This window comes from Gorilla gorilla, chromosome 14, assembly GCF_029281585.2.
Source record: "Gorilla gorilla gorilla isolate KB3781 chromosome 14, NHGRI_mGorGor1-v2.1_pri, whole genome shotgun sequence".
Classification (NCBI taxonomy): Eukaryota; Metazoa; Chordata; class Mammalia; order Primates; family Hominidae; genus Gorilla; species Gorilla gorilla.
This window is the reverse complement of record NC_073238.2, coordinates 67,006,898-67,033,440: the sequence shown is the minus strand read 5'-3', so window position 1 is coordinate 67,033,440 and position 26,543 is coordinate 67,006,898. Positions and strand designations below refer to the sequence as shown.

Genomic DNA, 26,543 nt, shown 5'->3' with positions numbered 1-26,543 from the left:
AAATAGTGTTGCTCTTGCATTCAATTGTATTATAAAGCACTTAGCACTGGATATTATGAAGAGTTTTTCTGTGTTCCAAAGTATAGCATATCTTTGGAGGAGTCCAGCATGAGAGCTTAGGATCAGTCCTATCCTGAGACACAGATAGGCATTCTTTGTTTTCTGCAGTGGGATGAGCAGATAGGAAGGACCAGCACCAAGAATCTGACTTGATATGGGAGTTGCATGGATGCAGAAGAACCACAGGGAAGGGGTTGGTCCAGCTGCCCAAAAGAAATCTTTGAAGCCCATGCTGACCAGTATCTAGAGTCCAGTACAACAGTTCTATTTACTGCCATATAACACAATAATGCTCACCCAACTTTTATAATCACCACCCTGATTCCAAAACACTCTATGAATAAATGATCATTTGAAAGTTGATAGCTAATGATTAGAGGTGGGAGTCAATGACTAGTGAAAAACTGAAAAACTATGTTATGCATGGTATTCATAATAGCGTAGAAATACTAAAAACAGGTTAACTCTTACAAAGTTACAAAATCACAGCAAAGATATTAAAATAGCACATTACCTTAATGGTACAAGCAATTTCAATTCACCTTAATGAATTTCTTTCTCATGATATTTAATGTACCCCAGATTCATTTCTAACATTATTTAATTACTACATGAATTCTGAGAAACACTTTAGATCTAGTAAATAATACATCTTGGAAAGATCTAAGTGAATAAATAATACATCTACAAAGATTCAGAAAAATTTAGAATATTCTGTCCATCTGCATGAAGTAATCAGTAGTTCATGCTAGTGGATCACACACAAAAAGGTAAACCATGAAGCCACTTCTCCCAAGTGGCACGATGGCAGAACACGAATGTCATGGCCCAGGTGAGGCTTACATGCTCTGTCACTACTTTGCTTTTCCAGCAAAATGTATCCTATTCTGCTGTTTGTTTTATGCCATTTTCCATCATACTTACTTTGTCTATGTACTTGACAAGCAATCAAATGTAATTTATTAATTGCTTTTTAGTCACTAGAATTGCCCATATACGTGACTTCATTTCCCAATAAATGTCTGTAAATCTGTGTCTTTTATGTTCAAAATAATCCTTTCCCCTAAAATCAACTCTGAATTAACTTTCAATGCCTCTGTGTAAAAAAAGTACATAAGACTGTTTCCAACAAAATCAGGGGGCAGCATAAATAGCTGCAATGTGGTAATGAGACAATAACACCACTGACTGCCCACTGCACACTGAACAATTTACATCCTCATCTCATTTAATTTCCTCAGTGACATCAGGATTATCCAACAAGGGCAGTCATGTGTCTCAGCAGGTGTATGAAAACCTGTAACAAGGAGTCCAGGAATGGTCAATATTTGGAAATCCAACTAGCCAGGCCAGCAATGGCCTCAGTTTTCTGAGGTTTGCTCTTTGTGAAATAAGACGGCAGAATAAACCCAGTTGTCCAGCAGTTTCAGCTACCTACTTCAATTGACTTGTGGTTCTTCTAGCAAAAGTATTAAAGGATTATGGACATCTTTCCAAAGGCAGTGTATTAGCTAAAGGCACAGAAAGAAGGAGAGAATGAGGCTGGATGGGCTTACTGGGGGCATAACTCATCGTGAGGTTTCCTGATCTGGGTGAGGGATGATGTGTGTGGTATATACTGGATGCGGTATTTCCTTTCTTTTTTCTTAGGTGGATTAAGAGCTGTTTTGTCGGGCCGGGCACGACAAAACAGGGATCACGCCTGTAATCCCAGCACTTTGGGAGGCCGAGGCAGGTAGATCACAAGGTCAGAAGATTGAAACCATCCTGGCTAACATGGTGAAACCCCGTCTCTACTAAAAATACAAAAAATTAGCCGGGCATGGTGGCAGGTGCCTGTAGTCCCAGCTACTCGGGAGGCTCAGGCAGGAGAATGGCATGAACCCAGGAGGCAGAGCTTGCAGTGAGCTGAGATCACACCAGTGCGCTCCAGCCTGGGCAACAGAGCGAGACTCCATCTCAAAAAAAAAAGAGCTGTTTTGCCTCTGCATCTTCACAACACAGCCTAAAACAGCCTCAAACACAGTCTAAAACAGCACTTTAGGAGGTCAAGGTGGGTGATTACTGGAGCCCAAGAGCTCAAGACTAACCAGGGCAACATGGTGAAACCTCATCTCCACAAAAAATACAAATCAATAAACAAATTAGGTGGCCATGCTGGTGTGTGCTTGCAGTCCCACCTACTCTGGAGGCTGAGGTGGGAGGATTGCTTAAGCCCAGGAGGCAGAGGCTGCAGTGCCACTGCACTTCAGCCTGGGTGACAGAGCAAGAGCCTGTCTCAAAAAAAACAACAACAGCAAAAGATGAACATACGTGCATGTTTATATAATATATAGGTAGATGATATTAGTGTAACTGTATAACACTATGTGAAAAATGAAGCTTTAGTCCCCTTGGAATACACAGGTGAGTATGACTTGTTCCCTGCTTCAAGGGGCTGGTGATCTAGCAGAGATCACAGATGTGGAGCAGGTAAACTAACAAGATAGGCAATGCAACAGGTGCCAGGCCTGTGGAGGCCCAGAGAGGTTGCACCCAGATGGATGAGTTTCCTAGATTTCATTAGCTTCTTCACAAGCACTTTAGTGCCCAAAGCCAAAGGACAAAGTAAGAGGGAGGAGCACGGAGAGGCCCACAGCAGGAGGACTTACGGGAGATGGGACGGAAGACGAAGTGGTTTCTTGCCCTTCAAATTAGATTGTCTAGGTACTTGTCTTTCCCCTCCACGTAAGATGACTCATTCTTAGTATATTCATGTGTAAAACTGCTTTGAATTTTAGGTGCATGGAAGACCAGGATCATGTCACACTAGTGTGTATTGCACAGCATATGACATAGAACTATGTTGAAACAGTGCTTAGCACATGACTTTTGGAGACGACAGAGATATGACCAGGCAGAACTGTCCTCAGGTCAATTTCTAAAGTGCATGAGAGTACTCTGGTTCCCCCAGCCCATCCTCTTGCCTTCTTGTACTCATTCTCCCCCGTGCCTTGGCCCCTCTCTATGTTGCCTTTTAGCTTCTCAGAGCCTCCTTGCTTTGGGTCTCACCCAGACCTGACACCCTTGCTGAGACCTCTCTAAATTAGCCTTTCGTCCCCTCTCCTACCTGTCAAACTCCTCTCTCATCTATCCACCAAGGGGAGGGCTATGTTGTTAAACTAACACTAATGTATGAAAGCCCACATTGCTAGCTAACACTTGTACTATCTCATAAAAGTTAATTTTTAAAAGAGGTGCTTTCAAATTTCAATAAGCAAAGGCTACAGCTGAGATTATTTTCTTTTTGCTTTCCTGGCCTCTGAAGTTATGCTTTCAGAAAACTGCTTCTCTGTCTAAGTGTTAACCCAAGCTGGCCCTTAGATGCATTTGTTATGTTCAAGTGCCCTCTGGAGCCAAAAATATGTTAGATAAAAGACATGCCTGCCAATGACCCACAAATTACTGGCCCCTGTGCTGTGGGATCCATTCATTCCCGTCTTTGTGCATTCCCAGCACAGCCCTGCCTCAGGGCCTTCAGCTTAGGCATGGAAAATTCTTTGGCCTGGAATAGCTGTCCCAAAGACTGTCCCATGACTGATTCCTTCATACCATCCACTTCAGCTCAGCAGTGCTTTCTCAGCCGTGCACCGCATCTAGCCAAGTCGACCTTCCCATTCTGTCATGTAGCGCTGTTTCCTTGTCTTCCGGCACTCAGCACTATCTGAAATAATCTTCCATTCACTCAACACGTTCATCGAGTGCCTGACCTAGGCCCTGTCTCATGCACTTGGGATAGATCAAGGTACAAATGCAACACGTTCCCTGCCCTGGCAGAATGTACAGGTCTTGGGAATCACATTGTTTCCTTTCTCATCATCAGCCTCCCCGCTGGAATGTAAGCTCAGTGAGAGTAGGGACCCCTCATCGAGGGGGCAGCCTCATTTACTACCTTATCCCAAGAGCCTGGAACTGTGCCTGGTACATCCTTCATGGTCAATCAATATTGTGGACTGAATAAACAAATGTTTATATTAGCCAGGCACAATGGCTGAGGTGAGAGGTTAGCTTGAGGCCAGGAGTTGGAGACCAGCCTGAGCAACATAGTGAGACCTCTGTCTCATGAAGAAACTTTTTTAAGTTTATATTTTCTATCAGGATGCACAACTAACATTTTAAACTTATTTTGCTGTGACAAAGTTCATTCATTCCATTATCACAAGTCTATAAAATGAGACAAACTGTATACCTCATTATTATTCAAATGATCCATAACAATAGTTAGCATTTATTGACCACTAAGTATTAGACACTATAATAGTGCTTTATATGTATTTTCTCATCTTCACAAAATTTCCTGAGGCAAGTAACACCATTTTTCACTTTTAAGATGAGAAATTTGAGGCTTACAGGAGCTTCTCACTATCACAAAGTCATCAGGTGGGAGAGCCAGCTTTTGAGGACCGGACAGTCGACCCAGAGTCCGTGCTGTCAGCCTCCTCCACACAGCTACATTCACATCAGGAAGTCTGTATTACTCAGCGGCTCCCTCTACCATCCTCTAAAGAAACCCTGCATTCTCTTAGCAGGGCCTGTGAGACCCCTCAAGATCAGCCCTGCATCCTTCGCTAGTCTCCTTCCCATTACCTCTCCTCCCACCCTGACGGGAGCCCCTGCAGCTCCCAGACGCGGCCATGCCTTCCCCCACCTCCTTGCGATCCAATGCTGTGTTTCCTTCTTCTTCCCTGCCTAACTCCTACTCCTACTTCGAGGCTCAGCTCTTGCCCCAAGCTCCAGAACTTTTCCTGGTCCTCTGGGCTGGGTTCTGTGCCCATGCTCTACTGCTCCCAGCCCCCTGTGCCTGACTTTGTGATTCTCAGTGAACGAAATGAGGTGCGGCTCTTCATCTCCAAATTTCTGGTGCTTAATTGGAACAGAGAGATTGACTAAATACTTTGAATGACGGAGCATTTAAGAATTGGCCATGTTTTACAAATTTAGGCACAGTGAGGCAAACAATCCCATTGTAAATAAGAGGGTTAGTGCTGGGCACTGTGGCTCACACCTGTAATCACAGCACTTTGGGAGGCTTAGATGGGAGGATTGTTTGAGGCCACGAGTTTGAAAACAGCCTGGTCAATATAGTGAGACCTCCTTCTCTACAAACAAACACACAAACAAAATAATTAAAAATTAGCCAGGCATGGTGGGCACAGGCCTGTAGTCTCAGCTACTTAGGAGGCTGAGGTGGGAGGATCATTTGAGTCTCGGAGCTCAAGGCTGCAGTGAGCTATGGTCACGCCACAGCACTCCAGCCTGGGTGACAGAGCAAGACCTTGTGTCTTAAAAAAATAAAAAAGGTTAGAATGTGGCCCATGGAAGTCCTCAAAGGTACAATCGCATGAAGCTGAGAAGCAGCAGCATGGAGCAGGGGGTACTCAGAGCATCAACTGGCAGAACCAGATCTTTCCTCTCATTCCCACCCCAAGAGACTTTTCCGATTCATCCAGCTGGAAGCAGAGAGGCTAGGATTTCCCTCTCAGGTGTCTGACCCAGAGCTTGCATGATAATCTCTAAGGCAATGGCATCTCAACTCTGCTGGGCCTTTATTTGTGTGTCCTTTCAATGGTTATATTTGCCTGTGTTTGCCCAGAATAACTAATTTAATGAAAGCATTTTAAAAAGATGTTATAAATGGCTAAATATCTAGTGATAGGTGCCATACAAATATTTAGATACCAATGGTCTAAATCCAGATTATTTTTACTGGGGGAACCATTATTAATGTAATTATAAAATAGTACATTGTGGAAATGTACACACAAGAGAGAAGGAGAGAGAGAAGAGAAAGAGAGAGAAGCTGCATACACTTGCTATTTCACAACAATGATGCAATCCAACAGTTTACAAAGATAATTCCTTTAGACAGATACTGACTAAAACTCACCAGGGGCAGGGCCCTGGGCCCGGCAAGGAGTTAGTCACAGTTCCTGGGCCTCAGCAGGGAACACTGAGTAAGATACAAGTACTTGCCCTTGCTGGGCTTGATAGCTCACAACTGTAATCCCAGTGCTTTGGGAGGCCAAAGCAAGAGGATTGCTTGAGACCAGGAGTTCAAGAGCAGCCTGGGCAACATGGCAAAAACCCATCTCTACAGAAAAATACAAAAATTAGCTGGGGGTGGTGGCGCATGCCTGTAGTCCCAGCCATTCAGGACACAGACATGAACCTGGACCCAGGAGTTCGAGGCTGCAGTGAGCTGTGATCATGCCACTGCACTCAGGCCTGGGTGGCACAGCAAGACTCTGTCTCAAAAAAAAAAGTATTTTCCCTTGAGGTTGGAGCCACAAGGACCATGAGTTTAGCAGGGGCTCCTGCCGGCTGCACCAAGCAACTCTCCCAACACTCACTGCTCTCTTCTGCAGAAACAAACTGCTTCCATTTCCCCAAACCTGCTCGGCCGGTTCACACCTCTGTGCCTTTTTGCATGTTTCCTCTGACTGGGATGCTCGGTCCGTGCAGAGTGGACATGTGTCATGTTTTTTGGCTGCCTAGCATTGTTTGAAAACCCCGGTTATGTTCTGGGGATTTCCTAACACATGAGTGAGTCCTACCTCTCCAAGGCAGTTGCCAGAGATCCCAATCAGCCAGGCTTCTATGCAGAGCAGGGTACAGGCACATGACCCAGCCTCCCTCCATCAGCTGCATCTACATGAGATACCAACTTAGAGATAAGCAATCCAAGGCAGTGGACGCAGTGTGTAAGTGATGTACCGGGCAAAGCTGGTAACGCAGGCACACAGCTTTGGAGGAGCAAAGGATACTGGGCTGTGGCCCTGGTATGAGAAGGGGCAGCATCACAAACCATCACATCCAGAGCTCTAGGGGGGCAGCAGCAGTGGTTTCCACTGCAGGCCAGGTCTGCGGTGGGCATAGGGTCTTGTTGCAGGAAGCTATTCACGGCATTCCACCTCCCCATCCAGCAAGCAGAAGAGTCACTCTACAACCTTTTAATCCTTTTAATCAATCTCTTCTGTGCTTCTGTTGATTACAACTAAGAGCTTGGCTTAGTTGCAACTCTCCTGGCCCCTGGAGTAGATGATACACCAACTACATTCATCCTCATAACAAAGGGCCAGATGCCATTTATGTTGGCACGGAGGTCTCCTGTGGGCCTCCGCTGAAACTTCTATTCCATCCCTCATTCATTCCCTCCAGGGATGCCCCCCTACCCACACGCCTCTTGCTGCATACCCCCCCCCCCGAATTATAGTTCCTGGTTTCTTCCTCCTCTGCTTGGACAATTATTTCTGTTCTTTTCTTTTCTTTTTTTTTTTTGAGATTGAGTCTCAGTCTGTCACCCAGGCTGGAGTGCAGTGGCGCGATCTCAGCTCACTGCAAGCTCTGCCTCCTGGGTGCACGCCATTCTCCTGCCTCAGCCTCCCGAGTAGCTGGGACTACAGGCGCCCGCCACCACACCTGGCTAATTTTTTTTTGCACTTTTAGTAGAGACGGGGTTTCACTGTGTTAGCCAGGATGGTCTCGATCTCCTGACCTTGTGATCCACCTGCCTCGGCCTCCCGAAGTGCTGGGATTAGAGGCGTGAGCCACCACGCCCGGCGACAGTGATTTCTTTGAAGCTAGCCATTGGCTCTTTCACTTCTGCATTTCCAGCAGTTAGTTTGGGTTGACAGCATCCAGCACAGGATAGGTGCTAAAGGGAAGTTTGTCATGAATAGGAAGGGATGCTCCAATTTGGCTTCTGAGAACCAGGAATCAGAAACAGGTGCTCTGGGGTGGCTGCGTCTAACATAGATTTCAGTGAATGGCAGGGATTTCAACAAGCAGAATTGGTTGGGATCATCCTGTCCATATTGACATGTAATTTGCTTTTTAAAAATTATCATAACCTTCAGCGTTTTTCCATAACCTTAATATGCTGTAGGGAACATTCTCAGTTGCCTAACAACACTTCCCTCACCCTTCTTTTTTTCAGGTGTGAGTGGTGATGTCTCAGGGAAGGTGGTCCCTTCCCACAGCCCCAAGGGGATGAGTCCTCATTGCTCCAAACCAGGGATTGACAAACTACAGCCTGCTAGCCAAATCTGGCCTACCACCTGTGTTTGTATGGCCTCATACCATACAAAATGCTTTTTACACTTTTAATTCGCTGGAAAAAGAACCAAAAAAAATGCTTTGTAAGAGGTAACAAATATATGAAATTCAAATTTCAGTGTCCACAGTGACATTGGAACACAGGCATATGTATTTGTTTCCAGTGTCTCTAGCTGCTTTGGCTCTACAAGAGCAGAGCTGACTAGATGTGACATGGACCCCATGCCCTGCAAAGCCTGAAATATTTACTGGCTGGTCCTCTTCAGAAGAACTTTGCTGACCCTATTCTCAAGCGATCATGCTAACGCCAGTCTCCTCTGAGTGTTGATTTTTGGGAGGAGTATGAGACCCATTTCTAGGCAAATGAAACACAAGGGGAAGCCTGACAGACGGCTGCTGGAAAAGATTGTTTTCTCTGATGAGAGGAAGATATGTGAGCGTGCTTCCTTCCTGCCTTTGGATGTTGCATGTGCGGATGTGATAGGCAGAGCTGTGGCAGCCATCTTGCAGTCATGAGGGAAAGGCTAAGAGACTTACAGAGAAGCTTCCCCAGATACTCTTGAGCTGTTAAATTAATCAGCTCTGGAAACTCATACTTCTAGAATTTTTTAAGTCTAGAATTTAAATTTCTAATCAGCAGCCAAGAACATGTAATGGGAACTAAAATTGCATAATCAAAAGGAAGTTTTCTTCTTTCTTGTTTTTTTTTTTTTTTTTCCCAGATGGAGTTTCGCTCTTGTCGCCCAGGCTGGAGTACAATGGAGCGATCTCGGCTCACTGCAACCTTGGCCTCCCAGGTTCAAGCAATTCTCCTGCCTCAGCCTCCCAAGTAGCTGGGATTTCAGGCACCCGCCACCATGCCCGGCTAATTTTTTTTTTGTATTTTTAGTAGAGACGGGGTTTCACCATGTTGGCCAGGCTGGTCTTGAACTCCTGAAATCAGGTGATCCACCAGCCTGGGCTTCCCAAAGTGCTGGGATTACAGGCATGAGCCCCCGTGCTGGGCCCCTCTTCTTTCTTTTTAACTAAAAATACATTTGAGTCAGAGATGTTTTATGCTCTTGATCTATTTGCAACCCCAATTAACTCACTTTGTTAAAACACACCCCACGTGGTGTCAGGACCAGGGATACATTTCGTGAAATTATTTCTCCTTTTAGTGTCATTAACCAGTGCATTATGGAATTCTGTAGAATAGCAAATGCTCGCTTTTCCATGCAGCCATTCTGTCTGTCCTCTCACCTCTGACCCACATCACACCTGCCACCCATCACAAAGCCAGTTGCATTGAAGTCTCTGACTTGTGCAATCCCCAGTGTAGCAAACAGTCACCTGGAGCAGAGAGGTCAGTGTGTTGACACGCTTGCTGTCTGGAGCCTACATGTAAAATGCTCTTGAGTTGAGCTACCTCTATAGAGAGCAGTGATCCATGTCCCTAAAATGCTGTTCTCAAGAGGCCATAGGATCCCTAGGAAATTACACTCAGAACAAAGTTTGCAAGGACACTTTCTTGATTTAGTGCCAACCACGTGATTTTGAAATCAGTTCTCTGAGCATCTGAGAAATAGGAAGCATTTTGACATCAGTATCTTCATTTCTCTTCCTAAAATAAAGACAGCAGAAAGAGCACTGTTGTGGGGGATTTTAAGCTGCTGAGGTGATTTTTATAAAATACTGTGGAAGGAGATCTATCCCGAAGAAAGAACTTCCAGTTCTTGCAGCTCTCTTGCTTTTAACAAGAATCTCTGGGAGGGAGCACCACACAGTGTAGCGGCTGAGCACCTGACCTTCTGAGTTGGACAGAACTTTATTGAGTCCCTGCTCTTCTCTTCACACCTGTGTAACTTTGGGGAGTGACCTGGCCTCTCTAAGCCTTGGTTTCTCCCTCATCCTCATTCTTCCTGGCCATTGGGCTAGGCAAGGGGACACAGCAAGTAAGTTGGACAGTGGACAAATGGATGAGAGTTTGTGCAAAAAAAGAGGTAACTTTGTAGATTAGGGATTAAAAACCTGAGCACACTTCAGATTGTTTCTTATAGAACAAATTGAGGCTGATGGTTGCACAGGGGAGGCGTAGAGAGGAGAAATGTGGAAGGCTCAGCAATGATGAGAGTTTGGAATAGCCCTTGTGAGGACAGGAGAGGAAGGGGCTCAAGGAAGACAAGACAAAGCATTAGGCTGGGGCCCAATGGCTTGCAGAAAGTACCAAGCGCCCTGCACGGTGGATTCTTCCAGCAGACTGAGCACAGGGGGTTCAGAGGAGCTGGTAATGCAGTCATACTGTGGCTGGGGTTTACAAAAGGTTAAGTGACTCACTAAAGGTCACACAGGGACATTTACACAAACATCCTGGCCCCAAGTCCAGTGCTCTAATCTGTAACAGGGTCTATCCTTTTTTTTTTTTTTTTTTTTTTTGAGACAGGGTCTTGGTCAGTCACACAGGCTGGAGTGCAATGATGTGAACACGGCACACTGCAGCCTCGCCCTTCCAGGCTCAAGTGATCCTCCTGCCTCGGCCTCCCAGTGTTGGGATTATAGGCATGAGCCACCATACTCAGCCAAGTCTGTCCTTAATCAGGGTTCTTTTGGGTCTCATTTTCTTAAGCTGCAAAAGCCACTGGACCAGGTGATACTGCCAACCCCTCTAGGCTGCTGTAACTGTAGTTTCGACTCCTGGATCTGCTTCCAATTAGTTATGTTCCCTGTCACTTTGGGTAAGTCATCCCAGCTCCATGGCTTGCTTCTGGAACTCAATTATGGTCCAGAAGCCCAAGTTCTAAAGTGCTGATTCTGATGAGTGCCCATTTACCAGGCACTCTGATCCCGTCATAGCATCTACTATAGCCTGGGAGGTCTATTCATGTGTGCATTCATGTTAAGCACTATCACCAATCAAATCACTTAAATTACATAGGTAATAATCCAACAGCACATCCAAACAAGGCTGAAAGTTGTAAAAGAAAATTACACTCTGTGTGTGTGTGTATGTGTGTGTGTGTGTGTGTGTGTGTGTGTGTGTTTAAGAGACAAGATCTCTCTCTGTCACCCAGGCTGGAGTGCAACGGTGCCATCATAGCTCATCATGGCCTCCAATTCCTGGCCTCAAGCAATCCTCCTGCCTTGGCCTCCCAAATAGCTAAGACTATAGGCATGTGTCACCACGCCCTGTTTAAGGAAGAAAATTGTGTTGAAAATGAAAATCAATACACAAAGGCTGAACCAAAGCAATAGGAGGGCAGTGGCTTCGTGTTATGTTGAGCGGCTCTCTCAAGTAGACCAAGACTCTTCTGACCCTTTGTCTTAGGGCATTAAAGAAAATTACTCTGGGCAGGCCGGGCGCGGTGGCTCATGCCTGTAATCCCAGCATTTGGGAGGCCGAGGCAGAAGGATCACTTGAGGTCAGGAATTCGAGACCAGTCTGGCCAACATGGTGAAACCCCGTCTCTACCAAAAATATAAAAAATTAGCAGGGTGTGGCCAGGCACGGTGGCTCACGCCTGTAATCCCAGCACTTTGGGAGGCCGAGGCGGGCGGATCACAAGGTCAGGAGATCGAGACCATCCTGGCTAACACGGTGAAACCCCGTCTCTACTAAAAATACAAAAAATTAGACGGGTGTGGCGGCGTACGCCTGTAGTCTCAGCTGCTGCGGAGGCTGAGGCAGGAGAATGGCAGGAGAATGGCGTGAACCCGGGAGGCGGAGCTTGCAGTGTGCCGAGATCGCGCCACTGCACTCCAGCCTGAGCGACAGAGTGAGACTGTGTCAAAACAAAAAGAAAAAGAAAAGAAAAGAAAATTACTCTGGGCAAACAACAGCTTCCTTGAATACTTTCACTTGTTTAATAAAATGTCAGAGAACCACAGATAGAACCTATAATTCCTTAGGGACTACAAGATCAGAGCTGACAGTGTTACGGTTTTCATCAGTGCATTTACAGAAATGGCATCAGATGGATTTCCTTTGGAGAAGGGGATTGGGAAATGCTTTTTTTTTTTTAACTGGTAATAAAAGAATCTACTTTCCATCTTTACAATTCCAGTATTTTCATACTTAATTTTAACTTACAGCCTTGAATCCCGAGTATAATTTTGTACTCAAATATAAGTTATAATTAAGGACTTGGCCGCCCAACAAGGTCAAATTAACTAAAAACTTAAGTCCTCCCAATCACTGATATTCCCAGCCCCTAGCCCTCATCCCCAGCCCAGCGGACTAACGAGGGTCCGGCCTCAGAAAGGGTCTCGGAGAGCCCAGAGGCAGGAAAGCACCCGGAGACGCAGGCCTCCGCCTTCTCCAGGGTCGGCAGGCAGCGCTGCGCGGGGTCGCGGACTGGGCTGGGCTGGGCTGGGCTGGGCGCGCCGCGGCCTGGCGCCCACTTCCGCTCCTCGGCAGCTGGGGAGCTCCCCGGGCGGAGGGAGAGGGGCGCGGGGCGGGCCTCGGCGCCCAGGCGGCGTGACCTTCCCGGGCGTCCAGGGAAGCGGCGAGAGCTGCCACGCACGTGCCGCGGGACCCGCGCGCCGCCCAGGGATGGCCCGCCGGGGTCGCTGGAGAATCTCAGGGTCATCGGCCTCCTCCCCCCAGTGCCTACCTGGTGGGAACTGTTGTCCTCCTTTGCCTCCAAGTCGTGTCATTTGGCCGCGGGCTTCCGCGCCGCCAGGGCGCCAGCGCTGGGCAGCACGGAGCCGCTTCTGAATGGAGACTTGCAGGCTGCCAGACGGTGGGCGGCTGGGCAGGGGCGGCGAGCGTTCAGGGCCGGGCAGAGAAAGTGGGAAGTGTCTCCTTAACCTGTTCCTTGCGAGGCCGGGGAGGAGGCGCGCCTGTCCGGGTTCCTTGGCGGCAAAACTGGTTTGCATCCCGGCGCCCTAAAGCCCGGGCTCTGGGGACTAGATGGCGAGCTGGCCGGCAGCTCCTACCGCCCCAGCTTTAGCCAGAAGCTGGGATCTTCCCGCAGCAGTTAGTGTTCCCTGGTGGAAAATGCGGCCTCATCTGACTCTACCGTCCAAAAAAATTTTTTCCCCAAGGATCGAGAAGGACGGGTGGTCAGCGCTGTTGTTTTCTCAATCGAACCCTGGTGTAGTCTGAGAGGGATCAAAGGCGCTGAAGAGTTTTTCTATTCCAAGTGCTACAGCAAGCTCATAAATCAGTTCTAATTCATGCTGAACAGTCTTGCCTCCTCCAAGCCCTGTTTCCTCTCCCAGCTAGAGCTACACATAACCTGAATTAACCCGTTAACTACCCACTCCTGAGTGAATCTGTTAGTACCCACCATTGTTTTCTATCTTAATAATTCCAGAAGTGGTTATTTGTAGAATTTAATGTGTTTAAGTTTGGCTCACCTAATGGGGTTGAATTCACATGGGCAGACAGAATGCAATGTGACCTGACTTTCTTTCCTTCCAAGTTACAAAGGAAGTGGCTGCGCCAAAATAAACAAACGCATTGAGGTTTATCTGGGAGGCCAGACTGGACATGCCCTGTCTTCTCAGTTGCCTTTTTTTCCTTCCTCTTTTTTCCTTTTTTTTTTTTTTCTAAAATGCAGGGTTGGGTGTTTTGTGATGTTTTTGCCCAGGTTGGAATACTCGGATCAAGTATTGGTTTGTAGGCACAGACCTGAAGGACAGGACTGAACTGGCTCCTCTGTCACTGACTAGTTGTGTGGCCTAGGAGACCTTGTCTTGCTCTGGCCTTAGTTTGCCTTCTGGAAAAGGATTAGGACACTGATATACTTTTTTAGGAAGATACCAGATGGCCGTCACCTTTTCAGCCTAGTAAATGGTCCTGTCTCTCCAGGTCTATCAACAGCATATAAATCAGTGTCTTGCACTTCTAACTTAGCTGCTTTGTTAAGTACTGTGCCTTTGTTGCCATTGGTTTTAAATTTTTTTTGTAAATTAAGGAAGATTCTTGAAGTCTGGTCATTGGCAAAATGCTTCAAGTGGTTAAAAAATCTTCTCGGTGGCCACTGTTTTCTGTTGACGTTCAGGATGACACTGGTGTTAGGAAGTCACTTGGTGTTCATCTCTGATCCAGCACGACTGGGGTCACGCGGCTCCTCAGTGCGATGACAAATAAATTGTTCCTTATTATTCACAAAGAAGTTACTTACACAGTTTGAAAATTATACAGGATTGGTTGTTGAACTGGATATTTTAGTCAACATTTATGAAACCCATGCCTCAGCAATAGTTGACTTTTGTCTAAAGGGAGAGGAATACATTCTAGTTTTCCCAAATGCCCAAGGCTCCAACCGAAACATACTGAATCAAGATTTCCAGAAGAAAGGTCTGATAATTAGAATATTTAATACGTGCTCCAGGCTGGGCAAGGTGGTTCACACTTGTAATTTCAGCACTTTGGGAGGCTGAGGTGGGTGGATCACTGAAGGTCAGGAGTTCAAGACCAGCCTGGCCAACATGGTGAAACTCCGTCTCTACTATAAATATAAAAATTAGCCTGGTGCAGTGGCATGCACCTGTAATCTCAGCTACTTGGGAGGCTGAGGCAGGAGAATCACTTGAACTACGGAGGTGGCAGTTGCAATGAGCTGAGATCGTGGCCGCTGCACTCCAGCCTGGGCGACAGAGCCAGACTCCATCACAAAAAAAAAAGCAGGGGGGGGGGTGCTTCAGGTTATCAAGCAAATTTGGACACAATGACTGAGGTGTTGTATTTCAAAGTGTGAGTCTGTGGACTGGCATTGTCCACCTCACTCGGGAGCTCATCAAGACAGGCCAAATCTCTGGTCCCATCCGAGGCTATTGAATCAGAAGCTGCATTTTATTTAGCAAGGCCCCCAGGCGACTCCTGTGCACATTGACAGTTGAAGGGCTAGTGGACTGTGGTCACAGGAAGATGCTTGGTGCTCTGTGCAGGGCCTTGTTCTGAGAACACATGATGCTTGTACACAGTGGAGCATCCCATCAGTCTCATGTGGCTATTTGCGACTGCCTTTGTTTTGTAATAGTGTTATTATTTGCCTTGTACAGATGAGGACTCCCAGCTGCAGAGGCCAAAGGGGCCACAGGTAGAGGAGGCATTCACACCAAGGCGTGTGTGATTCCAGGATGCAGCTCTCACCCTTGGCTGCCTGAGTGCTCCTTTCCAGACCTACTGTCTTGTGACATCCCCTTAGGCACCCAGCACAGGCTGCTGTCTGATTTTAGAACTGAGCCTATTCAACTGATAGCTCAACTTAGGCCTCTAAAAACAGTCTGCTGTGGTTTGGTACATCTGTGATTGGCTTACTTGTTTGGTGTTCATTTTACAGTTTTCAGAAAGGTTGGTTGAAGTGCTGCTGGTGACAATAGCATTGATACGCAGGGCAGCTTTTTGATCTGTGACCTTTTTAGGGGGCAGTCACTTGCTAAGCTGCACGATACCTTGAGCCTGTTTCCTTTGCAGCAATGTAGAGCCCAGTTCACGGATCCCAGAAGTTTAGGTTCAGTAATTTGGCTGCAGGCCTAGAGAATGGGAGGCTGCAGAGACTTGGACTAATGGTGAACTCTTGCCTTCCCCCAGGATATGTGGTGCCTGTCATAAGGTCCAGCGAGCTGCCTTCCATGAGACCAGCAGAAGAGTGGGCAAACGTGAAGTCCAGTCCTGCTGCCCAGGCTGCCATTGACCTCACGGCAGGGGCTGCAGGTACAGTCATGCGCTGTATCAACATGTTTCTGTCGGTGATGGACGGTGTATGTGGTCATGGTCCCATGAGATTATATCACCGTATTTTCACTATACCTTTTCTGTGTTTAGATATGTTTAGATACACAAATACTTACCACTGTGTTACAGTTGCCTACAGTATTCAGTACAGTAACATGCTGCACAGGTGTGTAGCCTAGGAGCAGTGGGCCATACCATACAGCCTAGGTGTGGAGTAGGCTATGCCATCTAGGGTCGTGTGTGTATGCTCTATGATAACACAATGACAAAATTGTGCAACGACGCATTTTTCAGAACACGTCCCAGTCACTAAGTGATGCCTAACTATAATCCCAGAGAAAACCCAGTCCTCTCTATTCCTCAAGCACCTTCTAAATGAGATCAAATGAAAGTAGTATGAAAATATTACCTTTCATCTGGGTGCAGTGGCTCACGCCTGTAATCCCCGCACTTTGGGAGGCCGAGGCGGGTGGATCACTTGCAGTCAGGAGTTGGAAACCAGTCTGGCCAACGTGGTGAAACCCCGTTTCTACCAAAAAATACTGAAAAGTAACCGGGCATGGTGGCAGGCACCTGTAATCCCAGCTACTTGAGAGGCTGAGGCAGGAGAATCGCTTGAACCCGGGAGACGGAGGTTGCAGTGAGCCGAGATCGCGCCACTGCACTCCAGCCTGGGCAACACAGCAAGACTCAATCTCAAAAAAAAAAAAAAAAAGATACTACCTTTCTCCTTCCAGAAGCAATGTGCTTTACCTTTGGGATGAATCCATTTGATGCATAGTGTAGTGTTGTTCAAAGCATGGCAGAAGACAGAGTAGTGTCCATTATTATTAATACCTTGTGAGTCAGGGTGAGGGGTGGAATGTGCCCAGTACTGCTGGAATACAGCTCAGAGATGAAGCCCCTTGTCCATTGTCACCTGACTGGGATAGGCAGGTGATGTGGTTCTTCACTTCAAGCCTGGCAGTCTTCAGAACCCTTCTAGTGCAAAAATAACACCATACAGTCCCTCCCAGGAAACGCCACTTACTGTCCTTACTAGTGTTGGGAAAGAAAGGAGGACATTCTTAGAAATGTCTTTAAAAATGAGACTGATAATGGACTGTGTCTTAGAGCCATGAAAGGAAAGGAGAAGTTGTAGGATTTGCTGGGAATGTCAACTAACCAGAGCCTAGTGGCCTGAGCCCAAGGGCAGGCTGAAGCTTCCTTGGCACAGGAGGGTGCTGCCTGTGATACGGGGGGCAGTGCTGGCACCATGCAAGCTACTCCTTAGAAAGATCAGCTTGAATATGCAGGAAGAGCAGGACCCTCGGCTGAGGCACATGGCGGAATGGGAAGTGCATGATGGTAATTTAGTTCTCCAGAGTTCTTGTTGTCTTGGGACCAGGAGGCACGGTTGGAATGCCGATTGCCCAAAGGGAAACTGTGGACTACTCTGGCCTCCCGCAGAATTCCCATAGTGGTTGCAGCTCCCTGGACTGGGGAGGCCAGAGGGGGCGTTGCCCAATGCTCTCCTTATCCAGGATACCCCCTACCCACCACCACCAACGATGAGTATGGTCATGAGTGTGGTCACCTCTCATCCAGTCATTAGCTCAATTGGGAAAAGAAATTGTTGCTCAGAGAAGAGCAAAGTGTTTTTCTATGAGCCAAAGCTTGGCCAAGGTATGCTAATGAGGAGCACTAGAGAGAATGCCTCACAAACACTGATAAGGAGCACTGGGAAGGGCACTTCTCCCAGGACAGAGCTCACAAGGAGTGTCCTGGCCCCAGAAGCAGGAGAACTGAAGGCTGGCAGGAGTCTGCCCAGTAGTCTCTGCAGTGCCCAGTAGGCACTGCGTGCCATCAGGCTACAGCCTCCCAGGCCCTGTGTCCCATCTTCTGCCCCACACCACACTGGGGAGGAGGTTGACCCTGAGAATGGTGCAACCATCTGCCTGCCCCTGGGCGCCTCTCATCAGCAGGTGAATGCTGTTGGGCTCAGTCCTGTCTGCAGTAGGAGGGTGTTTAGCCACATGACAGTCTCACCTTTGACATTTTATATCCTTCAGTCAGTCTATCAAAGATCTAGAATTTATTGTGATAGAATTAAAAAGTTTACTTTTTCCTACTTATGGGCACACAGGTATTTGGGTGCCATCTTTATAATTTACAATTAGTTTGAAAGATAGAAATTGCAACCGTATGGTTGGGAGCCTGGTATGTAAGGCATTTGCCGGTGGGCATGTTTTGAACATGTATTGGGCCCTTATACATACTGTCACTTAACTGTTACCATCACCGTTGGACAGGTATTTCTTCCTGTGCTGGCAACACAGGCACACCCCTCACCAAGGTAGAGCTGCCACAGGTAGTCTCACTCCTGAGAACAACAAACCCCTTTGCTGGGGGGAAGGGATGGGAGGAGGAACAAGAAGTGAGAGGGGGCTGGGCAGAGGACACAGAAACCTCCATTCTACTGTGAGGCCCGAGGAATGCAAATGGAAAGTAGGACTCCCACTTATGAGATCTTGTAGAAAAGAGGCCCAGAGAAGGGGCAGTAGATTTGTTCAAGGTTATACAGCTAGATGGTGTGAAGACAGGGCAGGACTGTGGTCCCTGGGTCCCTTGTCTGATGTTGTTGCCGTCTCTGCGTTAGTGCTCCCTAATGGGTCTGTGGTGTGCCCCAATGTAAGGGTTGGTTTGGAGCATTTCCACCCTGGCTCTCTGGACGTGGAACTTGCTGGGCTTTGGGATTTTTCTGTCAGCCATTGATAGGAGCAGAGTGTTGTTGTGTTTTGTGGCAGAGGCCACCCATGGAAGTGATCGACTATAAGCACAGAGCCAGCTGCAGCCCGAGGTGATGTGGATGGAGCCTAAATGTGTTGTTCTGTGTGTCTCTCCTTTTCCTTTTAAACAAAGTTTCCCTCACCACACAGGTTTTCAGCCAGCTCATCTACTCTCAAGTGCTGGGAAGTTCGTATTTCCCTATCTGCAGTGGCTGTAAGAGATCTAGAGACCTAGAGAGCTAGTACGAAGGAGGATTTGAAGAAGTTAGTTAGGTAATTAGATAATTATTGAAATGAGGCAACATGGATACCAAAAGTTAAACAGTCTTAAAGGGAAACTTGGTACCACTTTAAGACTTAGTCATTCAACAACTCTGAAACAATGCAGTCACTACTTTGAGTACTGTTGCAGTGTGCCTTGTTTGGCATAGTTGGGCAATGTGGCATTTCAGATCATTGAAGTTTATCCCATCAAATGCCAAAATTAAAAACAACTCCAAACCTTTTTGGATTGGAGTTTCTTGAAAATGATATGCTTCCCTGCCCTGTTAAACTGAACCTTTATGGATGGCCTCCAGAGGGGTGTGAGGGTGTCATCTCTGCTTGGGTGGGCCTGGTCCTGTGATGTGAGTCTGCTTCTCTCTTCTCATCTCTCTGCCCTCTTCTTCAGAGCTGTCCCTTCCTTGAGACACTGTCCCTGCCCTGATAGGTTTCCTCTATATCTCATGATTTACCGACTCTATGTCAGGGACTGAAAATCCAAACCACCACCCTCGGTAAAGTGTTACGTATGACGTAGTGTGAGTGCTGTGGAATAAGAGGCTTGGCTGGCCACCACACCGCCTAAAGAATGTTTTTATGTGTCCTGTAAGGAGAATAAGATCAGACTTCTGATCTTATTCTAGGCAAGTGGAGAAATATAATCTCTGTCATTTATTCATGGCTTTATGGACTTGATAGATCTTTGAGAACCTACTAGGTGTCAGGCTCCGTGGTTAGTACTGGCATTCAGAACAGTCTTCACTCACTTGAGGGCACAGTGAGTACCACGATGATGTCATCAGTGGTAAATTACATGGGAAGGTAGCTTACCCTCACAGAGGACAGGAGACAGTTGTTGCTAGCATTTGTATATTCATTAGTCTGCCACATCCTCCCAGTTGGAAATGTAACTGTCCCAGATAGAGAGCATATGTGTATTGTAGGAACCTGTAATGCCCGAACTGTTCAGGATGATCACATTAAAATATTAATGTGCTGAGTTAAATGCTTTATTCAGCTTATCTGCATCGAGGCTATCTAAACTATGCAGTCACTTAAAAAATTCTGACCATCACCTCTTCTCTTGGAATAATTAAATTATTTTGACGTAATTCAGATCTCATTTTATCGTAGCCCAGCAGTACCTGGGAGAGAATGACTCTAAATTTATGAGAGTAAAATCATATTAAATTGTATTTCACTAATTCAGAAATGGGGATAATTTGACAATTAAAGGCAGAAGTGTGTCATTCCTCTCCTAGAAGAAATGAACAGTAATGATGGCATCATAGAGATTGTATTGCTTGTTGCTTAAAAAAGAGATCAAGCAGTTTTCAGACTCTCTGGAAAAGTTGGTTTATCTGCCAAGAAATAATTGAGAATTATTCTTAATGGCCCCTCCCCCAACTCCACTTTTCAGACTTTAGATGGAATAACTATGCATAATGTCAAAGTCAGGAAGTTGCATTTTTTTAATTATACTTTAAGTTCTGGGGTATATGCACAGAATGTGAAGTTTTGTTACATAGGTGTACACATGCCACGGTGGTTTGCTGCACCCCTCAACCTGTCATTTACATTAGGTATTTCTCCTACTGTTATCCCTCCCCTAGCCCCTCACCCAGCAGGCCTCAGTGTGTGATGTTCCCCTCCCTATGTCCGTGTGTTTTCATTGTTCAACTCCCACCTATGAGGGAGAACATGTGGTGTTTGGTTTTCTGATCTTGTGATACTTTGCTGAGGATGATGGTTTCCAGCTTCACACACGTCCCTGCAAAGGACATAAATTCATCCTTTTTAATGGCTGCATAGTATTTCATGGTATATATTTGCCACATTTTCTTTATCCAGTCTATTACTGATGGACATTTGGGTTGGTTCCAAGTCTTTGGTATTATGAATAGTTCCACAATAAACACACCTGTGCATGTGTCTTTATAGTGGAATGATTTATAATCCTTTGGGTATATACCCAGTAACAAGATTGCTGGGTCAAATGGTATTTCTAGTTCTAGATCCTTGAGGAATCGCCACACTACCTTCCACAATGGTTGAACTAATTTACACTCCCACCAACAGTGTAAAAGCGTCCTTATTTCTCCACATCCTCTCCAGCATCTGTTGTTTCCTGACTTTTTAATGATCACCATTCTAACTGGCATGAGATGGTATCTCATTGTGGTTTTGATTTGCATTTCTCTAATGACCAGTGATGATGAGCATTTTTCCTTATGTCTGTTGGCTGCATAAAAGTCTTCCTTTGAGAAGTGTCTGTTTATATCCTTTGCCCACTTTTTGATGGGGTTTTGTTTTTTTCTTGTAAATTTTCTTGTAAAGTTCTTTGCAGATTCTGGATATTAGCCCTGTGTCCAATGGATGGATTGCAAAAATTTTCTCCCATTCTGTAGGTTGCCTGTTCACTCTGATGATAGTTTCTTTTGCTGCGCAGAAGCTCTTTAATTAGATCCCACTTGTCAATTTTCGCTTTTGTTGCCATTGCTTTTGGTGTTTTAGACATGAAGTCTTTGCCCATGCCTATGTCCTGAATAGTATTGCCCCAGTTTTTTTCTAGAATTTTTACAGTCCTAGGCCTTACATTTAAGTCTCTGATCCATCTTGAATTGATTTTTGTATAAGGTGTAAGGAAGGGGTAAAGAGATCAATGCAGCAAGAAGAGCTAACTGTCCTAAATATATATGCACCCAATACAGGAGCACACAGATTCATAAGGCAAGTTCTTAAGAGACCTACAAAGAGACTTAGACTCCCACACAATAATAGTGGAAGACTTTAACACCCCACTGTCAATATTAGACAGATCAACGAGACAGAAAGTTAACAAGGATATTCAGGACTTGAACTCAGTTCTGGACCAAGCAGACCTAATAGACATCTATAGAACTCTCCACCACAAGTCCACAGAATATACATTCTTTTCAGCACCTCATTGCAGTTATTCTAAAATGGGCCAAATAATTGGAAGTAAAACACTCCTCAGCAAATGCAAAACAATGGAAATCATAACAAGCAGTCTCTCAGATCACACTGCAATCAGATTAGAACTCAGGATTAAGAAACTCACTCAAAACCGCACAACTACATGGAAACTGAACAACCTGCTCTGGAATGACTATTGGGTAAATAACGAAATGAAGGCAGAAATAAAGATGTTCTTTGAAACCAATGAGAACAAAGACACAACATACCAGAATCTCTGGGGCACAATTAAAGCAGTGTGTAGAGGGAAATTTATAGCACTAAATGCCCACAAGAGAAAGCAGGAAAGATCTAAAATTGACACCCTAATATCAAAATTAAAAGACTAGAGAAGCAACAGCAAACAAATTCAAAATCTACCAGAAGACAAGAAATAACTAAGATCATAGCAGAACTGAAAGAGATAGAGACACGAAAAAGGCTTCAAAAAATCAATGAATCCAGGAGCTGGTTTTATGAAAAGATCAACAAAGTAGATAGACTGCTAGCCAGACTCACAAAGAAGAAAAGAGAGAAGAGTCAAATAGATGCAATAAAAAATGATATAGGGGATATCACCACTGATCCCGCAGAAATACAAACTACCATCAAAGAATACTATAAACACCTCTATGCAAATGAACTAGAAAATCTAGAAGAAACGGATAAATTCCTGGCAACATACAGCCTCCACAGTCTAAACCAGGAAGAAGTCGAATCCCTGAATAAACCAGTAACCAGTTCTGAAATTGAGGCAGTAACTAATAGCCTACCAACCAAAAAAAGTCCAGGAGCAGATGGATTCACAGGTAAATTCTACCAGAGGTACAAAGAGAAACTGGTACCAATCCTTCTGAAACTATTCTAAACAATAGAAAAAGAGGGAATCCTCCCTACTTCGTTTTATGAGGCCAGTATCATTCTGATACCAAAACCTGGCAGAGACACAACAAAAAAAGGAAATTTCAGGCCGATATCCCTGATGAACATCGATGTGAAAATTCTCAATGAAATACTGGCAAACCGAATCCAGCAGCACATCAAAAAGCTTATCCACTACGATCAAGTCGGCTTCATCCCTGGGATGCAAGGCTGGTACAACATACGCAAATCAATAAACATAATCCATCACATAAACAGAACCAGTGACAAAAACCAAATGATTATCTCAATAGATGCAGAAAAGGCCTTTGATAAAATTCAACACCCCTTCATGCTAAAAACTCTCAGTAAACTAGGTATCAATGAAACGTATCTGAAAATAATAACAGCTATTTATGACAGACCCACAGCCAATATCATACTGAATGGGCAAAAACTGGAAGCATTCACTTTGAAAACTGGCACAAGACAAGGATGCCCTCTCTCACCACTCCTATTCAACATAGTATTGGAAGTTCTGGCCACAGCAATCAGGCAAGAGAAAGAAATAAAGCATATTCCAATAGGAAGAGAGGAAGTCAAATTGTCTCTGTTTGCAGATGACATGATTGTATATTTAGAAAACCCCATCGTCTCAGCCCAAAATCTCCTTAAGCTGATAAGCAACTTCAGCAAACTCTCAGGATACAAAATCAATGTGCAAAAATCATAAGCATTCCTATACACCAATAATAGACAAACAGAGAGCCAAATCATGAGTGAACTCCCATTCACAATTGTTACTAAGAGAATAAAATACCTAGGAATCCAACTTACAAGGGATGTGAAGGAGCTCTTCAAGGAGAACTACAAACCACTGCTCAAGGAAATAAGAAAGGACACAAACAAATGGAAAAACATTCTATGCTCATGGATAGGAAGAATCAATATCGTGAAAATGGCCATATTGCCAGAAGTAATTTATAGACTCAATGCTATCCCCATCAAGCTACCACTGACTTTCTTCACAGGCTTGGAAAAAACTACTTTAAACTTCATATGGAACCAAAAAAGAGCCCGCATAGACAAGACAATCCTGGGCAAGAAGTACAAAGCTGGAGGCATCACGCTACCAGACTTCAAACTATACTACAAAGCTACAGCAAACAAAACAGCATGGTACTGGTACCAAAACAGATATATAGACCAATGGAGCAGAACAGGGGCCTCAGAAATAACACCACACATCTACAACCATCTGATCTTTGACAAACCTGACACAAACAAGCAATGGGGAGAAGATTCCCTATTTAATAAATGGTGTTGGGAAAACTGGCTAGCCATATCCAATTCTTAAATATTTTTTGTAAGCCTTCTTTTGCATTTTGATGAAGCTTTAAGGGCTCCTTTCAGGTCCAGGGGGAGATGGTAAACACTAACCATTGGCGGTTATCATGACACTAACCCTAGTGTAGGTTCTGGGGATGTTGTAGGGTGGTTTCAGTTCAATCTTTTTCTTCTGTTTAGAATTTGTATTGAAATGATTTCACCTGGCTGGGCATGGTGGCTCACACCTGTAATCCCAGCACTTTGGGAGGCCAAGGCAAGTGGATCACCTGAGGTCAGGAGTTTGAGATTAGCATGGCCAACAGGGTGAAACCCCATCTCTACTAAAAATACAAAAATTAGCTTGGCGTGGTGGCAGGCACCTATAATCCCAGCTACTTGGGAAGCTGAGGCAGAAGAATCACCTATACCAGGGAGACGGAGGTTGCAGTGAGCTGAGATTACAACACTGCACTCCAGCCTAGGCGACAGAGACTCTGTTTAAAAAAAAGAAAAAGAAAAAGAAAGGTGGGTTCCCTTGCATTTTCTCAGACATTTCTGACCCTTCAACTCCTCAAATCTGGTTCAGACAACCTCTTCCACTACTCTGCATTTTGCTAATGGTATAAAAGCGGCCAGACACGGTGGCACATGCCTGTAATTCCAACACTTTGGGAGGCCGAGACGGGTGGATCACTGGAGGTCAGGAGTTCAAGACCAGCCTGGCCAACATGGTGAAACCCCATCTCTACTAAAAATACAAAAATTAGCCAAGCATGGTGGCATGCACGTATAGTCCCAGCTACTGGGGAGGCTGAGGTGAGAGAATCACCTGAGCCCAGGAGGTTGAGGCTGCAGTGAGCCAAGATCCTACTACTGCACTCCAGTCTTGGCAACCAGAGTGAGACCCCATCTCAAAAAGTACAAAATAAAAATAAAACATTTTGTTTAATTAGCCAGGTGTGGTGGCGTGCACCTGTAATCCCAGCTACTCAGGAGACTGAGGTAGGAGAATCACTTGAACCTAGGAGGTAGAGGTTGCAGTGAGCCGAGATCGTGCCACTGCACTCCAGCCTGGGTGACAGAGTGAGACTGTCTCAAAAAAAAAAAAAAGTGTTTAATAAAAAAGTAGCATCCAGCACCAATGAGGAAATAATAATGATTCCCTGTGGACACAGGGCTAACCACTATTTACAATGAAAAGATTACCTCCCTTCAGAGTTCCCCCAGGGCTTAGGTGACATTGGTTGTGAGCAGGAGTAGTGGATTTCAAAATAATACACCTAAATTACTCTAAGAACAAATATTTCTTTTGACTTCACTTACAATTTTATACAAAAGCAGAAGTTACTGAAGGTTACTTCTCCTTCATATTTACTACGCCCTTCTTACCCCAACCCCCATGTCTGTGTGTAATTAAAGGAAGCTTGTTAAGTAAGCTACCCATTGAGTGCTTGGAACAAGAGAAAAGTGTGTGTGGGGAGTTGGGGGACTGCTTGTGTGAAATATTTCTCTCTTCTGGGTTTAAAACTTAGTCTCTGCTGCCAATCTGTTAACAGTTTGTAAATCGAGTAGAAGGAAAAATATAAATTAGCTTTCTAATAAACCTGAAATTACAAATGTGAAAAAAAGCAGGGAATAAATACTTGACCAAAAATGTATACGTAAGTGGGTGTTGGGGGATCACAATTTTTAATTATCTCTCAATTATTTTGATACGAAAGTTCTATTTCAAAGTTCTTCAAAATGACGCCTAATGTTTCTAAGTACTGTGTTCCAAATGTATGTAAATACAAGATGGAAACTGTGAAATATATGCCTTCAGAAAGAAAAAAAACCTGACATTTTATCTGTATATATTTAATAGATTTATAAAGAACATGTGTATACATATATCAATATAGATGTACCAGCAAGGAAGATTTAGAACATATAACTATGTGGCAGGGTTAGAAAGAACATAATTCTTTCCCAGAAGGGGTGCAGGGAACTATACTTAATCAGCTACCAGTTACAACATAACTTAAGTCATTTCTCATCAAAATATGTCTCTACTGCATATTCTGGTTGATAAATTTTCCTTGTTTTTTGTTTATGAAGATTATCCAATTCATTTCTTTGTAGATAAAGCCTAAGAATAGAAAAAAAATTGTTACATTTTATTTTGGAGCTAACTGAAAAGCCATGTAGTAGGCACCCTTGTTAGAGCTTGAAGAAACAAACAAAAAAAAGACTTGCTCACCATGAATAGAACCTCAGCCCCTTTTTTGTGTCTCAGTTGGCTCCTTCTACCTTTTCGGTGAGACTTAAAAATATCTTAATCTTCAGCAACACATCAGTAACACATGCTACTGATTCTTTTAATGTTGCTTTTTATGGAATTAATGACATCTAGGTTTAATACAGTATCTAAATTTCTATATGTGACAGAAATCAGTCTGATTAGACATGTATCAAAACCCAATAATAAAATACTATATCTCTTTTAATTTATGCTTGAGGTTGCAATTTTTTGAATTTTTGCAATCAGCCCT

General features: G+C 44.9%; 2 protein-coding genes across 2 annotated transcripts in view; one reads left to right on the top strand and one right to left on the bottom strand.

The window, feature by feature from the left end:
• Positions 1–10,342: 10,342 nt before the first annotated feature.
• Positions 10,343–26,543, top strand: part of LOC129526252 (uncharacterized) — a 110,951-nt gene continuing 94,750 nt past the window's right edge. Inside the window, exons 1-3 of the mRNA XM_063697303.1 lie at positions 10,343–10,420; positions 12,359–12,746; positions 15,674–15,796. Coding sequence (XP_063553373.1) covers positions 10,343–10,420; positions 12,359–12,746; positions 15,674–15,796 — 589 coding nt within the window. The remainder of the gene's footprint in view (positions 10,421–12,358; positions 12,747–15,673; positions 15,797–26,543) is intronic.
• LOC101135732 (phosphatidylinositol 3,4,5-trisphosphate 3-phosphatase TPTE2-like) overlaps positions 23,228–26,543 on the bottom strand; it is a 63,440-nt gene continuing 60,124 nt past the window's right edge. Inside the window, exon 14 of the mRNA XM_063697631.1 lies at positions 23,228–24,506. Within this exon, the coding sequence (XP_063553701.1) occupies positions 24,471–24,506 (36 nt within the window). The 3' untranslated portion in view covers positions 23,228–24,470. The remainder of the gene's footprint in view (positions 24,507–26,543) is intronic.